At 37.9% G+C, this 23,139-nt stretch overlaps 1 protein-coding gene across 6 annotated transcripts in view; it reads right to left on the bottom strand.

The window, feature by feature from the left end:
* Positions 1-1,498: 1,498 nt before the first annotated feature.
* LOC101739423 (RNA-binding protein 26) overlaps positions 1,499-23,139 on the bottom strand; it is a 36,765-nt gene continuing 15,124 nt past the window's right edge. Inside the window, exons 13-24 of one of the 6 annotated variants that reach the window (XM_012694313.4) lie at positions 22,606-22,739; positions 21,856-21,987; positions 21,089-21,235; positions 20,557-20,713; positions 19,731-19,849; positions 18,809-18,853; positions 12,006-12,095; positions 11,523-11,626; positions 8,618-8,774; positions 7,612-7,740; positions 6,597-6,743; positions 1,499-5,877 (exon numbers count right to left, since the gene is read on the bottom strand). In XM_012694313.4, coding sequence (XP_012549767.2) covers positions 5,773-5,877; positions 6,597-6,743; positions 7,612-7,740; positions 8,618-8,774; positions 11,523-11,626; positions 12,006-12,095; positions 18,809-18,853; positions 19,731-19,849; positions 20,557-20,713; positions 21,089-21,235; positions 21,856-21,987; positions 22,606-22,739 — 1,466 coding nt within the window. In that variant the 3' untranslated portion in view covers positions 1,499-5,772. Of the gene's footprint in view, positions 5,878-6,596; positions 6,744-7,611; positions 7,741-8,617; positions 8,775-10,117; positions 10,167-11,522; positions 11,627-12,005; positions 12,096-18,808; positions 18,854-19,730; positions 19,850-20,556; positions 20,714-21,088; positions 21,236-21,855; positions 21,988-22,605; positions 22,740-23,139 lie in introns of those variants that run through there. The other 5 variants (XM_012694315.4, XM_012694314.4, XM_012694316.4 and 2 more) reach the window with 5 other exon arrangements.

Genomic DNA, 23,139 nt, shown 5'->3' with positions numbered 1-23,139 from the left:
CATTGAGAAGACAAATGTACATATTGCAGCTTTAGAATTGTAGTGGCATAACAAAACATTTAAAAAAATAAGTTTTTACATTTTACGACTTAAAAACATGTATCCTATCAGTTTAAAAAAATTAACAGTCTCTTTTAGTTTAGAAAAGGATAAAGTACTCTTTGAAATCAAGCACAGGTACACAATAAGGAATTAAAATCGAAAAACTAAAAAATTACAATTATTCAATTACATTTTTGTGAAATATTAATATTACATTAAGCATTCGTGATTCTTATATTAAAAGTATAGTTTTAAGATTTAATATTTCCGGGAAGTAGACTGGGCCTCTGATGTTTGCGAAGATACCGGGGAGCCAAGATCACTCGCCCCGTCCACGAACTCCATCCCACCATGTAACCTGCACAAACTTAAGAGTTAAATGTTAAAATATCTGGGGTAAAGAACACTTCGTCTCACTGCATTTTAAGTAATGAAATTATTAAGAGGTCCGCTTTAAAAAAATATGCATTGCCAATAACACTTTCAGATTTCATTAGTATTGCATTCTCAACAAACCTCAATACTGTAAATTTTTCTTTAATAAAAATATTTAAAAATTATTAAATCCTGTAAATTTTCTTTAAAATATTTAATTTTGTTACCTTTTACCTTTTAAGCGATATTTCGGTTAATACGCGACATTCTGTTTGTAATGAAAGATGTGTTTTATATGTAGTATCAAGAATTCGATATTTTTAATTGAACTTCAATTACATAATTATGTTTACCACATTCAAATAGCTGAAGTTTTTTTGTTATGATCTTTTTCAAATTTTAAACTTTAAGCTCGCTTCAACCAAATAACCTTTCACTCCTCGACATTATTTTAAATTTGACCAATTTGTATGGGATAGAGTACTAATGAAAGGTAGGCGGCGGCTTTGTTCTGTCCTTGGCATTGCTGAGGTCAATGGGCGACGGTAACCACTCACCATCTGGCGGGCCGTATACTCGTCTGCCTACAAGGACAAAAAGAACTCATTTAACTACGATTTTTTCTATCTACACTAAAAAACCCCACTAAGGAACTCCCAAGAGGCTTTCTAGATCTAACTTCCGACCACATAAACACAAATCTCTCATTTCGGGTAATAAATGAATCTACACACATCAAATTTTATTTAAAAAATTTGGAGGGAAAAAAACGAATACAATCTTCGATAAAACTTTATTGCTTCAGTCTTCAGGTCTTCAAAAATCAGTCTTGAAATTAATTTTCCTTTTTAGCACCCTTGTAATCTTCAATTAAACCTGTAATTAGGGCAGAAGCCCTGATTTTTAGACTTCGCACTAGAAAAACCAAGTGATATTTTTTTTATTTTTTTTTTTATTCAGGCGACCCAAGTTTTTTTTACATACTCTTTTCACAGTTACACAATATCGGGCATTTCAATCTTTTTTTTTCTCGAACCAAGTCGGTCGCCTTCTCAAAAAATAATTCGAATTTCAAAAAATATTCTTTTGCCGTTATTTTTTTTTTCTTTATTATTGCTATATTTTTTCTCTCAACGTGTATCCGAAGGTCTTTTTTTTTCATTCAAAACGCATTCTCTCTTATATATTTTTTTTTCAAGTTTCCTCATTCATTACAAACAACTTAACTTTTAAGTCAGCTTTAACAAACTACTGTTTTTTGACTAATTAAACTATTTACAATTAGCGAAAGAATCGCGCCAAGATATCATTCCCTTTATGAAAGGCATTTTTAATTAGCATTAAGAAGAAAAAAAAACCGTCAAATTTTATAAACAAAACAATTACTGTCGATTGTTACAACGAATCGAAACTAACACATGGAGTAAAATAATCGTCGACAATAAAAAAAATTGGATCTCAAAAATTATAATAACTAAAATTAAAGAATTTCATAAATATGTATATATACCTTAGCGCGATTCCACAGCGGACCAACGCGATCGTTACACCCAGAGAACCCAACGATCATAGTAAAGCTAAATTATAAAACTAATTATTGCTGTTTCAATTAGTCCTCTCTCTATCTCTCTCTCTGGGTCAGTATCTGTTCGCTCTTTCGCACACAGGCGCGAGAGAGCGAGACGGGCGTATAACGATCAGACAACCGGTCTTTATTTATCTAAAAAAAAAAAACGTTTCTATTTACAAAATTTATCAAACGAATCTTTGACATACATAACGTATTGTTTATCGTCGAGCCATATTTTCAGATATAAATTCATTTTTAATATGTTCATAATATTAATTACTTGGTACTATACGAATATAAAACTTAAGTAACTAGTTAGTTAAAATTATACTTAGTAAAGATATTGAAAGGTAAAAAAGGCTATTTGGTTTAAGCGATATTTATCTCTCTAATTAAAAGTGCGTTTAGTTTGGTATCAGCATCAACAATTCAATGTTTTTAATTGAACTTCAATTAAGTTTACTCCGTTCAAATATCTCAAGTTTTATCTTACGATACTTGTTTCCAAATTTTAAGCTTTAAATGGGTCTCCAGTTAATTTGCAAAAATATCGCTCAAGCCAAATGGGCCTTTCGCCCACCGATATGAGATTAAAAGCCATTCTTTTTCTTCTGAATTCGGCGATAAACAATCAATTATAAACACCAAAGACATTGGAACGATCTTAACCTAATCTCGAAAAGCAAATAAACGTTCCTTTAATTATCAGCAAAAGACAATTTCGAACATAAAATCACACTCAAACTTACATCTAAATTTACATATAATAATATATAGAAAAAAATTAAAACAACAAAAAAAAACTATATTATATTATATCCTATTCGTGTATAAATAATTCTTTTGCGTCATCATCAACAAACAAATCTAGATCGCATCCTTAACGAGGGCTCTATTGATAATAAAGATGTTTTTTTTAATTTAGCTTTCTTTAAATTCAGATGCGGTCCCGACGCGAATTCCGCCAAAAAGCTTCGAAATAAGCTCGCTACGTCTGCTGCCTCGCAACACCCACAACGAACATACCAGAGCCTTAACTAAGCTTAAAGTTCTGACTTTGATGTACAATGCGCGCTTATTTTTCGCGAATTAATATTTCCCAATTACATTATTTTCGAGTTAATTGCAAAGTATTTTTTGTACTTAAATTATCGTACACGACTAAACCGAGCTTTCCGTCGACAAGCTCGAAAGCACACGCTTCGGACGCTTTTGTCACCGATCCTGGTTGCCAAACACGAAGCCAGCAGAGCTTTTAGTTGCAGTATTCAAAGCGACATTTAAACGCAATTCAGACACACTTAAAGCTCCCAACGTAGAGTTCAACAGACACAGCCCACTGATTTTCTCGCCGGATTTTCTCAGTGGGTCGCGTTTCCGATCCGGTGGCAGATTCTGCGAAGCACTGCTCTTGCTAGGGCTAGTGTTAGCAAATTCTTTCAGGTTGAGCCTACCCTCAACTACCCGTCCGGTCGTATCTGTAATAGCCCCTTATCAGCGAAGGAATAAAGCTCTTAAGCGCTATTGCTCTCATTTGAAGAGACTACGACAAATCAATAGAAGGCATCAATTTCAGCTATGCATTTTCAACTGTTCCTTCAACAAGTAGTTAGGATTGAGATTAATCAACGTTTAATTAATTAACCTTAATTTTAACAAAAACAAAATCATTTAGATTGGCCAAGCAAAACTACCAGTCGTTTTGGTAGGTAAGTACTGAACGCGTAATCTAAAGCAAAGTCGTCAATCAAAATTTTATACGTAGTACATTGCGCGCTAGACATCAAAGTTATTTTTCTTGTTTGACCACTCCCTCTATCACTACAGCTGACTGTCGCATCAGTGATCCAGCATACAATACCCTCGCCTCTCAATACGTCTAGTGGAACTGCGATTTGTCGTGGCATACGAAATAAATTTCGTCACGACGGACGACTCTGATAGCGAACCTACGGGAGCCCTACGACGATACTTCAGTCACAGACTCTACAACCAGACAACAAATCTCTTTTCCTTTTTTCAAATTTCTAAGGCATTTCATAGTAACGGTTCGATTAAGGCAATTCAAATAATACTTCTAGTATCATTTCTTTAGTTATTGTGGCTGAGAATTGTTTAAAGGAAACTTCCATAAACATGTGTATACAGTATATACAACTATTATTGTAATTCTGTACATAAAACAAAAGCTACAGAAATTGACTTCATCTTTACTAAACTATACAATGAAATACTTGAACGGTGAACTTTTCAAAGTTTTGTTTTCAGAATTCTTTGAAAGAGTGAGACGGTAGGATATCTCGTCTTGTTCGCACGCTCAACGGTGACGTCACTAAAACCGAGATACTGAAACTATGACCCCCTAATACTAACCCTTCAGATTTAACGATATCAGAACAAATCAATCTTATTGTTGCTCCTTGGTTTCATTATAGAAAATAATGCGATAATAATCAAGTCAAATAAAATGTCACCAAGCTTTGACCCTTTAGTTCAGTGTTGAATTAAAAGAAAAAAAAAATTAAACTTATGTAGGTCGGACACAAAGGACTCTTGAGCAATTTCGTAAAAAAAAACTTCTGTGATACACAAACCGACAACTAAAATTTAATTGAAATAAAGTGCTTAGAATTAAATGAATTTCTTATAATATTAGAATATTATATTTTAAATCACTAAATAGGTGTGGGTGATAATCACGTTTTAGCACGACTAGAGCGTTGGCGATACATTTTGGCCACAAATGACGTCACCTAATGTCGTTACGTTTGGATGAGCCGTACAAGGATCGCAGGAAAATTTTGAGAAATAAAAAATGTCCAGTCCTGGATTATATCACAGAAAAGATTTAACTACTCACTCAACAAACCAGACAGACCCCTACGCATAGACTATCAAATGTATAACAATTTTTATATAGCTATGAATTAGCTGGAATTGAATTTGATAGGTAAGACTGAATTTACAATTGTGGTGGCATGCGATCAACAAGGGAGCAACTTAGCAGCGATAAAAGTCAGGGTCAGGTTGTGCCAACCCGTGCGGGCCACGACACGGTATAAGAGTACTTTCTGTACAAACTAACAATTAAAACATGTTGCGCGTGCAAGTAAGAGAATTGAAACTTCTTTTGCGGTGTGTAATATAGTGATTTTCTTCATTTTTATCCTCAAATCAAATTACTCTTGTTATTGGGGAATGCTGTGTATAAGAGAAACGAGCTAGATCGTTTTGTCCTTTCTCTCTCCACGGTCGAGTGGTTCGCGAGACGCTCTGTCTATTTTCTCACTCTCGCTCATCCTAAATCATATATTTTCTCTCTAGCCGTAACGAATTTGTCGCGAGTTAAATTTTACTCTAACGCGCCTCAAGAAGTTTCACTTCAAAAAGAAAACACACAAATTTTCTGATACGAACAACGCGCTGAATATGTATTTAAAACGTATAAGAGATTTAAAATTAAAATACGAGACGTAATTGCGAACGAAAACCTCTAAGGGTAATTAACAAATTTAATTTTTACAAACAATATTTATAATACAAAACGCTCTATTCCTTTGGGACAGCCTACATCTTTATTACGCGATTCGTTCCTGACAACATTGAACGTGCCAAATACGTTGGTTAAAGTTTTTCCTCGCAATTAACTCCCGTATTGCTCGTGTCAGGGTCACGAGGGCGAGGGTGAGGGCGGTGGCGGGGGCGAGGGGCGTGCGGCACGTGCAGGTGGCGGGGGGTCGCGCGGGGTCGCCGGGGGTGGCGTGCACACGGCGCCGGGCGCGCTGTCAACGTCTCCACGAGCGGTCTTCCTCGGCCTCCTCCTCCTCCTCCTCGTCGAACCGGAGTATGCTCTCCTCGGGTTGCTCTTGCGCTGGTTGCTGATGGACAAACTATATGATAAGTGATTTTAAATGACATATCTACACATCGGGACACAAATGATATGGAGTACTTCAGAATAAATAAACAATACAAGGCTTAATTGTGTTTTCTATTATATAATAAGAAAATAAAATTGAAAGCCCTTGATCTCTTTTAAAATTAATATTTTAAGCAGTATTCATATACTATACAAATCTAAACTTTATTACTGAATGACAGACTTCACTCAAGGTTTTTCAGTCGAGTAACCTCAGCTCAACTTACTACTACTATTCAATCTGCAGTGTGTTATTGGCCAGTCTCAAAACGTCACCACTTCCAGTTTGTAGAGTTACTGATGCAATTAAGCGTTTCCAATCCAAACCCTGTTAGCAAATCCCTTTCCACGCCCATCTGTCCTGGTGAAACTGGAATTGTCTCCGGACTACCAGTATCGTACTGTTATATCTCTGTACTGAACCCTAAAATGCTGATACCCTTGAACCGCTGACTAGACGGTCCGAGGTAGAGACTTTAGAGGAGACCGGAGAACAGTCAGAAGAGGGTGAACTGTCTTATAGTACGGGTGCGGCTGCCGGGGTTGCTCTGAGAGTTACATATATCATCTATATTGTATAAATCAAATAAAATAGTTCGTATACTAAAAGTTTCCTTTTTTAAAACGACCTCAGAGTAAACTTCCATAATTAAAACGCATGTTCGTTGATGAACCGTGTCGTGTACTGACCTCGTCCTTGTTGAGGTCGTTGTGGTCGACGCGGACGGGGGGCGCGGGACCCCCGTTGCGCGCGGGCCCGTCCCTGGACTCTGAGTTCGCGTTCGAGTGCACGATGTTGTTGTGCAGGGTCTTATTGACGCTCGTCACCCACGTTATCTGTTCGAAATCAAAGTTATCGATAATAATGTCTGTTCTAGTTCGATTTAGTATCAAGGATCCGTGAATTTATTAGGATAAGTAAATATATTATAGGAGGAGCTGAGCACTAAATCAAGGAGGGATGCGAGGCAGGGACCTCAAAAAGTTAATTGGGGAATCAAATAATTTGCAGAGCAAATATTCTGTGGATGTATTGGCTGACGTTGTCGACGGTTTTAAACAAGACATTTTGCAGCCTAAACCTTAATTGATGAGCTTATTTCTAATACGTAATAATGTATGTAGTAGTGTGTACGACGTTGGATTTTTCAAACAAGAAACGGGGCTGCTTGTTTTATCAATGCATGCACAGTCGCTGTACCTATAGGTAACATTAGCATCTAGTCATGTTTTGCGTTTATATACCTTAATTTTTTTTATTTATTGCTGAGACGGGTGGACGGGTTCACGGACCACCTGGTTTTAAGTGGTTACCCATAGACATCTACAATGTAAATGCCGCCACCGACCTTGAGACAAGAGTTCTAAGGTCTCAGTACAGTACAACGGCTGCCTCACCCTTCAAGTCGAAACGCATTACTGAAATAGGCAGGGTGGTGGTACCTACCCGTGCAGACCCCCAAGAGGTCCACCAGTAATTACGCAAATTATAATTTTGCGGGTTTGATTTTTATTCCACGACGTTATTATTCCTTCACCGTGGAAGTCAATCGTGAACATTTGTTAAGTACGTATTTAATTAGAAAAATTGGTATCCGCCTGCGGGATTCGAACACCGGTGCATCGCTACATACGAATGCACCGGACGTCTTATCCTTTAGGCCACGACGACTTAACGAGACAGGCGCGGCGGCGCGCTACTCACGGAGAGCGTGCGGTCGCTGCAGTGGCGGCCGTGCGCGGCGGCCTGCTCGGCGTGCGCGCGCACCTTGTACAGCAGCGTCAGCTGGGGGACCGACATGTCCACATGTTTGCTCAGAACTTCGCCGTATTGCTGTATAGGACAAACACAAATTTGTTATTCGATTGATATTGGTAATTGAAAGTGGGGATGATAAGAATGCTAACTATGAATGTGGAAAGACATAGAGGAAGAAGTAGACCTAAGAAGAAATGGATGGATTGCGTTAAAGAGGGGAGTAAACGAAGAAATGGAATGTGATAGAGGAGTATGGAAGGAGGAAACATGTTGCGCCGACCCCATGTGACTGGGAGAAGGGCACGAGAATGATGATCATGATGATGATGTAGAGCGTGAAATTGTGTGAATTATTTTATTTTATTATTTTAGTGTTTCTGTAGTTTTAAACGTGTAATAATGGGAAAATTAAACAAATCCGCCTCGGAACGTGGTCTTTTTGGTCCGAGGATAAATACACTGGGTAACTTAAAAATAAATGTTACTTAATTTCATCAGAGTAACCAATAGTATTTTTTTCTTAAGGGATTTTATGACCTGGTAACTAAGACTTTTAAGTCATATCTTATTTTAATTTATATTCTTATTTTTATGAAAAATGATAATATGGAGTGAAATGAAATGGAATGAAGATGAGTAATTTGAGATATTAATCAACTGGGATGAAATTAAATGAAATGAGATGATAAGGAATGAAATATAATCTCAGTAAAAATAGTGGTCATTTACTGAGATTTTTTCAGTGGACTTTTTGGAGGATCCCGAGAAGTTACGTCCAGTGGCTTTATTTTATTTTCCCACATTTGTGCACTCTCACAGATACTAAACAGCTAATAAACCACCGTTATTACGCATTTATACCTGAAGAAACATTAAATAGACAAAATAAAACAACTCACGACTTCATTCCACGCGTTCCCGCTAAAAGTTGACCAGCAATAGTAATACTCACAGCAAAGTGTTGCAAGAGCGTATCGAGTTCATCCGCTTCGAAACCGGATATCAGCAACGCCCGGGGTCTGTGGTCCACGGTCTGGTTGACGCTAAACGCTCTGCTCCCGGACATAGCGCCCCGGGTGAAGCGGGTTGGGGTGTTGAACCTGCCGCCCCTTGTCGAAACGAAGAACACGTTTATATAACAGAATTGTGGGTAGACTATTAAAAAAAAGAACCGCAATGTACTTCGAATTTGGTTATAAAAAAAATACAGTACATTGCACGTCTCAGGTGCAAATTTATTCTTCTATTACGGGTGCCAGAAACAAATCGACGGAACAAAGCGCAATTGTCGTCGGACTTTTGGGCTTAATCACATATTACCATATCGAGGGGTGGAAAACTGTTTGGTATAAGCGACATTTTTGCTAATTTACAGGAGTGCCGTTTAGAGTATTAAAATTTGGAAAAAATATACAAAAACAAAAATCTTCTTCAGGTATTTGAATGGTGTAAACATAATTGAAAGGGAATGTTGCTTAAACCAAATATCCTTTCACCCGTCGATATTGTTATAAATACATACAAATTTTCAACTTGATATCTCTATAAATGTAATATGAATTATGAATTTTTCAAATTGTTTTATGGCTCTAGTGTAAAGTTGGGAATACAAGCGAGATATATTATGTTACGACAAGTTTGGGTTGTTGCGTATACCTAACATCAACAATTCAACCTGGAATGGATAATTTCGTTTTTGTTTTCTCTACGCCTCGATTATAAAAACAATGAAACCAAATAAAGTTTGTATGTTTTGATTGATATCCACCCTCGCAGTTTTCATGTCGAGTGTTTGCATCGGGTGCAAAGGAATATTGTGGTTAAAACACAAAAAAGGCAAGTGATTATTTAAATTTCAACAAATCCACAACGCATAAATTCTCTTGCAATTTTTTTTTTGTAATGCAAATTATGTGTTTATATGGCATTTTACATTCGATTGCGGGTTCTGGACGAAAGAACTAACATGCTCTTTAATAACACTGTTTTCCTTACACTAATAACATTATCAATGTAAAATACAAAAGAGGTATAATGCAATGCTAACAAATGTAATCTGAGTTAGGATTTAAAGAGTAGATTACAGACCACTAGATCTACCCACAATATTTGAAAAAAGGCACTTGTACTAAATTTAAAATAAAGAGCCAACATTAGAATAATTCATTTTTGGAAAGTACACTAAAACGTTGTTAATACCATCACCATTCCTTGCCAAATACAAATATAGATGATGAGCATTGATTTCACCTCAATTTTTTAAGTCGGCAACTACCCTACTGTTTTTTCGATCACATCCCACATAACACAACCAATCTTGACTCAAGAGATATAAGGTTCGAATTTTAACGCACATTGTGCTTTTCAAATTTCACACATCAAAACCGAATCGGTATTAGTTTATAAATATCTCGCTAAAAGGCATTCGACTTTAATTCACTAGCGTCAAGATTTGTTTTCCTATCTCTCACCTGTATCTCCTTTTCACTATGCGGTAGTAGCTTGCAAATGAATTGTGCCATATTTAATTTTAATCGAATTCAATATATTCACATAATAATGGTAATGATTAATAAATAAGTGGGAACAAATCACGCACGGTCATCTGGCCCCAAATTAGGATTCCCTGTGTTATGGGTACCAGAGACAAATAAATAAATGTACATACTTTTGAAATAAATACATGTAGGTACATACAGAAAAACCTTTATAATTTAAAACTCTTCAATTTTTAAAAAGGATTTTTCTTCAGGGTCTTTCAGTGAAGTCTGTCATTCAATTTCGTATAATTTATTAATACTGTTTAAAATATTAATTTTAAAAGAGATTTATGTATGGGCTTTAAATGTTGTTTTCTTATTATATCGCAGAAGACACAATTCAGTATTTTATTGTTTATTCATTCTGAAATAATCCAAATCATTATAAGTGAACGACACACAAGAAAATCCTTTTTAAAAACTAGAGTTACATACATATATAAATAATAAACATCCAGGCAGAGAACAAACAAACTTGTTCATCGCAAAAATATTTGCCCGATGCGGAAATCGAACCCGCGACCCTAGACAGAACAGTCAGAGCCGCTAACCACTGCGCCACCGAGTCAGTCAACGTTTGAATCCCATTACAAGCCAGTGGTAACCTTTTTTTTTTTTTTTTCCCTACCTATGCTGATAGCCTTGAGAGGCTATTTCAGCTTCGCCCTAACGTTAGTAGGTGAGCTCGCGGGGCTCAACCGGAGAGTTGCTAACACTGACCCTAGCAAGAGCAGTGCTTCGCAGAATCTACCACCGGATCGGAAACGCGACCCACTGAGAAGATCCGGCGAGAAACTCAGTGGGCTGTGTCTATGGGTTAGTTCGCTCGTCGAGCCCTTCGTCGCAAGCGACGGGTTCGACGAGGACGGTGACCGGTGCTTGTGGTGCCTAAAAGCACCGTTAATGGATCAGGAGGATCCGTAATGACGTGCTTTGGGCGACGTCGACGGTTTACCATTCGGTCTACTGGGTCGGGTATGTAATTTCCAGCGGCTACGATGAGAGGGTTCTCATGTCGTGCCGCCTTCTCAAAATGGCGCAGCGATGCCGACTGTAGATACTTACTAAGAGAGTCGAGCTCCAGGTCATCGTGGAGATCCACATTCCTAAGGAACCATGGCGCTCCGACGGCTATCCTGCAGAATCGTGATTGACCAGTGGTAACCATTCTTCAACACGTGTACCGGGTATAGGATACCCGCTACGCCGGACGTATTATACCACTTAGACTTCGAACACAAATATTATTGCGTCTATACAAATTTAGGGATGCGCCTATCATTTATTACTGCAATAAAACATAATAAAATTAATTACCTAGCATGAACTCTCCTCGCCGTCGGATGAGTAGGGAACTGTATCGACATTTGTTTTCTTAGTTCAGCCACCTTCTTGGCTAGGTCCGTCACGTCTTGTCCTTCCTGTTGATTAACAATGACACCGCTTTTGATAACGAAATAATTATTAAAAAGAACTTCGCTGCCAATCAAGAATCCCCAGGTCTTTCATACAGCGAACCAATAACTGGAACACTGAACAGCCTGGTGGTAGGACGTGTTGTGAGTCCGCACGGGTAGGTACCACCACCCCGCCTATTTCTGCCGTGAAGCAGTGATGTGTTTCGGCTTGAAGGGTGGGGCAGCCGTTGTAACTATACTGAGACCTTAGAACTTATATCTCAAAGTGAGTGGCGCATTTACCTTGTAGATGTCTATGGGCTCCCGTAACCACTTAACATCAGGTGGTCTGTGAGCTCGTCCACCCATCTAAGCAATAAAAAAAATATATGTGTGTACTGACCTGCTGTTTAGTGAACATATCCAGTTCAGCATCAAGGATCTCCTTCTGGGCCTCTTCTCTCGTTTTCGGCTTCTTATGCGAGTTCGCCTGCTGACAAAGTGGCCATCCATATATTTACAAAGCTAGGCATTATGTACAATGCTGTTGGGATTCGTTATGAATGAAGTCAGAACTGCTGCAGCTCAGGCTCCAGGAGACAAGAGAAAAGCGTATACAGAGAGATAATAAATTGAATACATGGTCTAGTACTTGGATGTCAGGAACGAAACCGGAATGGATCTTAAGGCTAAGAACTTCAATGGGTAGTTTGGGTGTTTCGTTCACTGAGTGGAGGGTGAGCCTAGTGGTGTCTTGTAAAAGACTAAGTATGCGTGGTTGAACGACCATTTTTAAGGGTCTAGTCCACTGATTCTCCTGCCGGATCTTCAGTGGATCGCATTTCCGATACGATGGTATATTCTGCGAAATACTGCTCTTGTTAAAGCTAGTGTTAGATAAATTCGTAAGGTTAGAGCTCCGTTAGCTCACCTACTCGCTAGGTAATCTAGTATGACCCCTCGAGATCACTAGAATAGTTAAAAAAAGGGGTCTATTAAAGATTGCCAATGAAGAAGGTCGATTAGTTTTAATCAAAAAGGATTAACAGTAATAAAATTGATATTTTAAGGGCAACCTTAACTACTTACTAAAATTAAAAACCTGAGTCTAATGGTCAAACGATTCAGAGTCAGGGCACATAATTCAGAAGCTTTCGCAAGATGCCACACGGAAACAAGTTCGATAACAGTATTAACTGCTTTTAATATTTAATTTCGCGTTTCTTGCATCCAAGGTTTCGCATGCTTCACTTCCATTATCACGTGCTAAAATCCAGACAAATTTTCGATAATAACAGTCAAAAAAATTACAATTATTTTCGAGATTTACGTTTCTTACGTCGTCGTCGTTAATAAACGTCGGAATACGAGTAAAACATAGAAGCAGTCTTAACTGCGTCTACGACACGTGAACATCAAGGGGTTGTAATACATTATACAACAATATACTCAATTTACTAAACGTCACATATGCACGCACGCACGCACGCCCACACGCACACACACGGACGCACGCACACGGTAAAACGTCTCGCTTACATTCCCTCACTTCAATCTCGATTCACAATCACAATAGATACTAAATTGTCTACTATTACGACTAAAGAAATTGATTTTATACGTCTTAAAGATACAAATACGAATACTAGGACTAAGACTGGACTAAAAGGTGTGTGGCGCATTTACGTTGTAGATGTCTATGGGCTCCAGTAACCACTTAACACCAGGTGGGCTAGGAGCTCGTCCACACATTTAAGCAATAAAAAAAAAATAAAAAAAAAACTAAATACAGTGCCTACTTTTCATCTATCATTCGTCGTGAATAACGAAAAGCCCTACGAGAATATTGAACAATCATGACAGCGCACAAGAAACATATCAGACAATGTTGTCAACACTGGGAACCAAAGGTATCATTACTCAAACGCGAAACTTAACTAACAAATCTTATTACGGCAAATGTTACAATTTTTTCCCCCCTACATATTCGCTGGTAGCCTAAGAGGCTATTCCGGCTACGCCCTGACGGGTAGGTGAGCTCACGGGCTCAAGCTGAGAGAATTTGCTAACACTAGCCCTAGCAAGAGCAGTGCTTCGCAGAATCTACTACCGGATCGGAATCGCGACCCACTGAGAAGATCCTGCGTGAAACTCAGTGGGTTGTGTCTATGGGTTAGTTCGCTCGTCGAACTCTTCGTCGTGATTGGCAAGTTGGGCGAGGACGGTGACCGGTGCTTGAGGGTCTTAGAAGCACCGAGAGTGAATCCGAGGGATCCGACAAGACATGTTTCGGGCGACGTCGGCTTTGCGTTGCCCCGTCGCTGTCGGATAAGGATGTTACTATATTACACATTTACTGCAAAGACCAAAGAAGCTGTTTGATATGCTGACACTGTCAGAGCGAACTAGCGGAGTCGGCGGATATGTATGTGTGTGTATTTCAATTAACTGACATCACGTACAGGGTGCACGTGAACTAGTTTGAGCTCGGAAAACCACTTAGATTAGACCGGCCGCATTGTTCGGATTTTTACAATAAAGTTTTGCATGTGTAAAAGGACTATAGGGCGTTGGAAATAGAGGCGTGAGTATATTTTAATATGAGTCAATAACCCGGATACACCATTCCAATAATTAGTAATTTATACACAAAAATATTAATAGCACAAATATGCAAAACGAAGCGACATAAACACACAAAAAAAAATGGGCATAAATATTAACAATAGTGAGCCTTATTTCTGAAACAAAACGGGTCACGGTACGATTGTTTAGTTACAGCAGCATTACATAGCGACATCATAAAGCGAACGCCGACACCCGCCTTGAGCAATTACTAAGTCGTATAGTGTAATTGAAGTTTCAGTGATAAATTTTTCTCGCAAACAATAGAATAGATAGGCAAAACTACCCGCGTGAGCGTTACTATACAAAACCAACAGTAGAATAAGCTAGCACGTCGTAATAATATCAAACATGGCCCAACGCGCCCAAAAATCGACATTCGAGCAACCTTTTTCCGGACCCGAAAACTTCTGATCTTCCATTACCGTTAAATGTTCTGACGAACACTTATAAGGTAAATGACGCAAAAATATAATAACAAATTATATCCTTTCTAATTTCGCCAAAGATCATTTCATATCCTTATATTCGCAAAGAATGGCCTTTTTTTATTGCCCTTGTAGACAGACGAGCATACGGCCCATCTGATGGTGAGTGGTTACCGTCGCTCATGGACTTCAGCAATGCCAGGGGCAGAGCCAAGCCGCTGCCTACCGCTTTAATACTCTCCACAAGCCTCGTTTGAAAAAGGACTGAATTGATGATTGATCTTAAGTCGTCAAATAATAATAACAACACACATCGTCTTACAGATTTAACCTCGTGTTGGCATTATTTTGTTTTAATTTCATTGAATATTGCTAAGCGTTCATGTTTTGATTGGGCGAAATTCAGCATATGAATGCTATACTAAATTCAATGATATGATATTCTATTTTGTAAGTTCAATGTCAATGATGACAACTATTCTATTTTGTAAGTAGTCTATTTTGTACAACGAAAGCACATAGATATGTATGTACATGGCGATATATACTATAGGTAAATATATATCAAGAAGTGTAAGGCTATTTGGTTTAAGCGACATTTAACTTTGTAATTGAAGGTTAGTTTTATTTGGTATTAGCATCAACAGTTCGATGTTTTTAATTGAACTTCAATTAAAAGTTTACTCTATACAAATTGCTGAAGTTTTGTTTTTGTTTTTGGATATTTTTTCCAAATTTTAACCTTTAAATGGCTATACAGGAGAACCATTTAAAGGTTGCAAAAATGACGCTTAAATCAAATATCCTTTTATCCTTCGATATATATTAAAAACACACACAAAATATAAGCTACGTTAAAAATAATGATAATGACTAATGACCGGTATAGTACTTATTTTTATAAACATTTATATACATATATGCTTACACAGAACGTGAAATGCGTTTATTTTACATGAATTTTATTTGCAAAATATGATTTTATGAATGAATTCAGGACGACTTTTTGGAAAGTGTATGCGCATGCTTTACAAACATTCTTGTGAACAAATAGGTTTTTTTTGAGTAATTGAGAAAATGAATAAACGATTACGAGCTAAATTTGATTCCTGTGTTACTACTACGGGCATCCAAAATGTGTGATACCTCAAATGGTTGCCAGGTGTCTTAAAGACAGTTTATTTTTTCGTGGCCTAAAGGATAAGACGTCCGGTGCAAAAGGTACAATAGCGATGTAACGGTGTTCAAATCTCGCAGGCGAGTACCAACTTTTCTAATGAAATATGTACAACAAATGTTCACGATTGACTTCCACGGTGAAGGAATAACATCGTGAAATAAAAATCAAAGCCGTAAAATTATAATTTGCGTAATTACTGGTGGTAGGACCTCTTGTGATTCCGCATGGGTAGGTACCACCGCCCTGCCTATTTCTGCGTTTCGGTTTGAAGGGTGAAGCAGCCGTTGTAACTATACTGAGACCTTAGAACTTATATCTCAAGGTGCGGGGCACATTTACGTTGTAGATGTCTATGGGCTCCAGCAACCACTTAACACCAGGTGGGTTGTGAGCCCGTCCACCCATATAAGCAATAAAAAAAAAGTTATTACAAAACAATACTATAATCAACAATGGAGACGTTCGTGAGTAAACTCAACAGACTCTCAAGTACAAAGTTCGTTAAGACTGATTTCGGATGGCCACAACGTGGCATCCACGACCTCTTCAGTCGGAAGATTTATACTATCACATAGATATTTTTTTGAACCGACTAGAAGTGGCTGCTTGACCATTAGCGGTTACTTTATTTATTTATTGCTTAGTTGGGTGGGCGAGCTCACGGCCCATCTTGATTTTAAGTGGTTACCGGAGCCCATAGACATTTACAACGTAAATACCGCCACCCACCTTGAGACACGAGTTCTAAGGTCTCACTTTTAATAGTAGAACGGCTGCCCCGATCTTCAAACCGATACGTATTACTGCTTCACGGCAGAAACAGATAGGATGGTGGTACCTACCCGTGCAAACTCGCATGACGTACTGCCAGATTTGGAAATGCAATTCGATACTAACAACGGTCGCGATTTAGAAAATTACTAACGCCATCTATCGATTGATACGGTAAACGCGCTCATAAGCTTTAATGGAATTATAATGAAAGAAACAATTGAGTCGACTATTATCAAAGCCGGCAATGTGACTTTTGGACAATTATTGGTAAATCAGAAAAACGAATTATTGACTTTGTATTCCATTGGCAGTCACAAAACTCTTCTGAACGACATCTTAGATAAATAACAGGTTAAGTATTAACCTTTATTTAATGCAGGTTTTAAACCGTATTCTTTGAAGGAGACGATTATATTCAAATCAATCTGTATTGACATATCAATAACATTTTTTTGTCCAAATGCACAGATTGCCACCTTTGATATTAGACGACTCAATTGTGGAATTTGTTTAAGACAGATTGGTTTTGAAGAACAACTTTAGTAAAATTGTTGGAATCTATTCAGTAGTCTTTAGTAAAATCACACAACGTCAGATCTATATTGTATTATTAACACAGATGAAAATACGAAGCGTAATATTCTAAAAATGAGAGAGAACCCACATGCAAAAGTATAGTGCATTCATGAATAATGTGTGGTGAGAATAATGTTGCCATATTTTTTTGCCTAAATCACCTGGTATATACTTCTTTTTTTTTTGGTTCTTTTCCCTACCTAATAGTTGGTAAAATTCCAGCTACGCGCGGACGCGTAGGTGAGCTTCCGGGTTCAACCTGAGAGAATTTGCTAACACTAGCCCTAGCAAGAGCAGTGCTTCGTTGAATCTACCACCGGATATAAATCGCGACCAACTCGGAAGATCCGGCGAGAAACTCAGTGGATACCTTGCATACTATATAACGTGATTTGTGTAAAGAGAATCCATGCATAACGTTACAGAAGCGTCAATACATGTTTTAACCACTCAATCGATAATCGTGAAATTTTTCATACAAATTGTCTGTGCAGATAAGGAAATGTCGTAACTTCAGGAAGGTAATTTACGTAAATGGTACTTTAAATTTTGTTTTAAGTTTAAAAATCAATACTTTTTTTTTTCTAAAATAACGCAAGCATAATACCGAGTAAAAACTAGTAAGTACAGGGTATAATTATAAATAGTAGTACACCTATATGACCCCCAATTTAGATATCTCTACGATCGGTTATGAATGGTTTCATACATTCAATTCTATTAATCAATAATTCAATTCTAAAAAGAAATGCAACAAATCAAAAACTCAGTGAAACAAATGAATTTGGGATATTTTTCCCTTTAATTTGCCAAAATTCCCAAAAAAAAACAATTCCATAAGACCATAGTCATTTCTTTCATTTTTCCATCGCTTAAACCGGTGATTGAGCTCACGGCACACCTGATGTTAAGTGGTTACCGGAGCCCGTAGACATCAACAACGTAAATGCGCCACACACCTTGAGATATAAGTTCTAAGTTCTCAGTATAATTCCTCCAATATATGCATACAATATATATATGAAGGAGTTAGGCGTCACACAAACAAACACACACACAGTCACACACACAATACAACAAGCGCGCTCGCACGATTTCGTCATTTATAAGAGGAGGCAATCTATAATGAACAGGCAATATCTATCGTTCACAAAACACAAGCGAACAAACACAACGTTATAGGGTGAGTTGTCGTTTAGATAATTTGCAATTTTAAGGGACTCGTGACGTCATTTGAGGCCAAACCTAAGAGTTAACCACACAATATACCCATCCATATATACATTTTTTTTTATTTAAGCTCAGGGAACGATCCGCCTCATTAATTAATACAATTAATTTTGCCGAAAAGGTTTTCATTTTAGAGATCAAACATCAAAAAGGTTACTCCGTGGCGTCACATGTGAATCGTGCGGATGAAATGAATAACCAAACAATCGAACTGCTGGGAGGAATCGATTAAATTTTAATCATTAAAACGCACAAGTATCACGAATAATAAATTGTTCTCATACAGATTCACGCAAAATGCATACTCCGTTACGATATAAAAATGCAAACGTGTTTGTGGTTTATTATAACATGAAGCATGCGCATACGCATACCGTGAAAGCGTCCAAGTACCTGAGCTAGTTGCAGGCGGGACATCGAACGCGCTACAGACTCTTCCTGTGATGTACACACAACACTACGCTGTTATATCTATTATATATATCAATGGTGGAACGTCTAGCCTATTTCTGCCGCAAAGCAGTTGAGGATTCCGATTCGAAGGAAGCGACAGTCATTATGGATTATACAATCGAAATTTCGACTTTCCCTCTTCGGGCTGCGATAACTAGTTAACATTACGTGAGCCGTGATCGTCAATCGACGAAATGATAATAAAAGTCTTCAAACGTGACCCTCCTTATAATGTTTTGCTATTCCAAGTATCACGTACGCAGCAAGGAACATGCTCACGAGCGTTCACGATTAACAGTCAACCAGCAATGTATTCGCAATGTTAACGATATGGGGCAAAGGTCGCATTTATGCAGTTTTGTTCGACCGAAAACCACCTTATTTATTAGAATGATATGCATGGGTCAGTGACCGGTGGCGAACACGTAGACAGACTGAGGTACCCTCAAACTGTTCGGTGAATATTTCACTTGGCCAGGTCTTAAAAATTATAAATCCTTTTTAATGATTTGTAATCTCTAGTACTGTTTTGCAGGCAGTACTTACAAGAGATCACGGCATCAACGAAATAGTTCACCTCGTCCACATAATAAAGCCATCGTGTAGTCCTAGCGCAATTGCTGACAGAATTTTAATATCAGCGAGATTTATAATTTACTTTATAAGGATGGGAGGTAGACCAGGCAGCTTAACAATATCAGGACTAGTTCTTACTCTATTATTTCAATAGGAACTCATAGGCTCACTTTAAAATCGAGATGACTCTGCCACTGACAAGCAATACACTTCCACTGCTGAGAAGTATCAGCCAAGAGCTCGTGGTTTCTTTACAAGGGATATATGTTTTGTACAACGGACTGACCTGCAGTTGTTTGATGACTCCATTGTAAGCCACCAGCTCTTTCCTCAGCTTTTCGATGCCCTCCTGAGCTGAATTAATGGCGTCTAGAAGAGCTGTCCTCTGAGCCGGAGTCATGTTGCCTGTAACAACAGCTGTTGTTCACGTGCGAACGAAGACAAGGGTTTTAAATCTTAGCACTGGAGACGGGATGATCTCCACCTTTTTTAATACGCTTTTATTAGCTTCCGACGTATGTATGTTTGTAATGGAATCTTTGAACATGATTTTGACCCCCTTCGTCGGATTAAACGTCGGATTAACTCGAAATTTGGTATACTTATTAAGGACTGATGACAATTCAATATTTAAAAAAATATTGAATAAATTGAAATTCAACTAAAAAATGAAAAATAAATAATAGTTTCAAAAAACTAACAAAATATGCTTTTATAGAAACTCCAACTAAAAAATTGAATATTTTTTTTAGTAAATTGTAATTAAAAATAATGTAAGAAAAAATGATTTTATTGTAAAAAAGGTGTGGGGTGCTTTTCAGGATATTATCAAAATAACCCTTCTACTCATATCTGTACATAAAATATTTATAGCTACTGATACCACGTACTGATTTTCTATAAACGCGTATTTTGTTAGTTTTTTTAAACTATTATTTATTTTTTATTAATGCCCTTGTAGGCAAATGAGCATACGGGCCACCCGATAATACTACCCGAGACTATACCCATTAGTTCTACCCTCCATGACGACTACTGCGCTATTAATCATGTCAAAAACTACTGTGTTAAAAACAACAATAGGCAACATCTGTTATTAACAAAACACTAACCAGATTCCAGTTTCTTGATCAGCAACACTTGCTGCTGCAGCTGTGTCTCCAGCAGCGACTGGGCTCGTTTGTACATCTCCATTACTTGTTTGGTCTTCTCGAATGGTTTTATTTGTTCCTTTTTGGGTTCTTGGCCGTTTGCGGTTTCCTTCTCGTTCTGTTTGAATCATTTTTATTTGTTGTTTTAATTGCACTCACTATTCAATGGCAAGTTTAATAAAAAAAGTATGTACTACTATTATTGCATAATTATACAGAACCAGCCAGGGGTGTGCCAAATAGTTGATTACCTTATAATAATAACTGGGAACATTTCACACCATCATCCAGCTCAAATTTAAGATCTCTGTGTTATGAGTATCAGAGACTGATAAACATACTTTTAAATAGATAACACCTGGACACAGAGCAAGCATATCTGATCATCACATTAATGTTTGCTCAATGCGGGAATCAAACCCACGACCCTCTGTTGCAACAGTCAGAGGCACTAACTACTGCACTGGTGAGTCACCTTTAATAATAAAATTACCTTTTCATTCTGAAGTTTATTTTCCTGTGTAGCTTTAATGTTGTCTCTGTTTATTAGCACTTTGTTGTGCGAGGAGGTAAACTGCGAGTTCCTGTCCGTCTGCTTGTTTTGTTGTTGACCGGCCGGAGCAGTGTTTTCTTGTTTGTTCTATGAATTTAAAGGTATTAGTAAAAAATATTGCTTCTTTGTATATTAGGGTCTATGAGATTACTGCCTAAACAGTGTATAGTGGTTCACGAAGACCACAGAAAAGATTAACTCCTCAACTTTGACATACTATAAAGTAGTCACAATTCAATTACATGCACAAATAATCCAACCAAAATTCAGTTACATTATGCATGTTTTGTTGGAGATTCTTAATAAGGGCGTTTTCTGTGTATATACATAAATACCGGCAGGTCCTGCATATAATGTATTAGCATGATGAAAACATTATAAACTATTTTGGGTTATAAGAAACCTATCAGGCTAATTTGTGGACCTACCAACTTAACAAAACAAAATACAATATCAAAATAGGTCCTTCTGTTTAGGAAAAACTCAGTGACAAACACATGTATAGAATCATTATAGAGATAAATAGAAGATGAAACAGCAGATACTGTTAAAGGAATCATGTTTGTGACAACAGGATTGATATTGATTCTCAAATAAGGTAACAATTGAAATGCATTAACTTTTTACATCACAAACTATTCCTTCTAAAACTAAACGTACTTTAACAAGACTTTAATGTTAGTGCTGGTAAGCCATGTGACACTCACCTCAGGGTTGTGCCAGAAGACTTTGATAAATCTATTGTTGAGTACAGCCTCTGTGCTTTTATATGCTATGTTGGCTTCTGTCGGAGTCGAGAATGTGATTAAAGCTGATTCTGGATCTCCTTCATAGCAAACCTGGAATGGGAAATCGCTTTGGTTACAATTACACAGGATATATAAGGTAACTTGGCATGAACAAGTAATTGATATATTTAACATAGCAAACATAGTAGCTATTTCTGTCGTGAAGCAGTAATGTATTTAAGTTGAAGAGTGGGGCAATTGCTATACTGTAAAAGTTAGCACTCATGTCTCAAGATGTGTGGAGGTATTTATTTATGTTGTTGACATCCATGGGCTCCGTTAACCACCGGGCTTATCCCACCCATCTAAGCAATAAGAAATGGCTGTATTTATTTTTACTGACAAAATAAAATAAGAAATTTATACTAATAACGTTTTCATACAAAACATATCTAATGACTATGATATTTGGTCAATGCTTGAATCTCGTTAACGACATTTTCAAGATAAGCTTGCATATATACAAATTTCGCTACATTTAGACCTTCGATTCACCGAGCAATAGTACCCGCTCGGTGGAAGATCTTCCCTATGTCGTTATCCCCAAAACTGTAACATTACGGCTGCGTCTCGAATATTCGTGAGCACTCCACAGCTGACGCGGTCCTGTGCGCCACGCTAACGCGACCCGCGTGTACGGGCCCCCGACAAATGACTATCATCACTGACCTGTATATTAACAATCTTTCCGAATTTACAGAAATGATTGTTCAAATGCGTTATATCGTTCAGTCCGCGCGGCACTTTCTTCACCTCCAATGAACAGTTGGCAGCGTTGGCCGGTAGCGGGGGACGGGCCGGGCCTGAAAGTAGAAATGTGTTATATGAACTTCTCTTTGCACGTACTAATCAGCGATAACGAGTCCAGAGACGTAAACGCCGCCGTCACAGAAATGAGACATAGGCCACTCCAATTGCTCGCCACTGAGCATTATCCTTGGTTTCTCTCATCCAGCTCCTGCCAGCCACCCTGCACAAGTCATCACTCCACTGAGGCTGAGGGCGTCCTGCACTGCGTTTGCTAATTCGCGATCTTCACTCAAGAACGCGTTTACCCCAACGGTTATCGGTTGTCTGGCTAACATGGCCAGCCCATTGCCACTTCAGCTTACTAATTCGCTGTGCTATGTCTATAACTCTGGTTGTCTGTCGGATCACCTCGTTCCAGATTCGATGTTTCAGAGAAACTCCAAGCATAGCACT

The sequence above is a fragment of the Bombyx mori genome, chromosome 23, assembly GCF_030269925.1.
Source record: "Bombyx mori chromosome 23, ASM3026992v2".
Lineage (NCBI taxonomy): Eukaryota > Metazoa > Arthropoda > Insecta > Lepidoptera > Bombycidae > Bombyx > Bombyx mori.
Note: the sequence above shows the minus strand (reverse complement) of the source record. Positions and strands in the feature narration are given on the sequence as shown.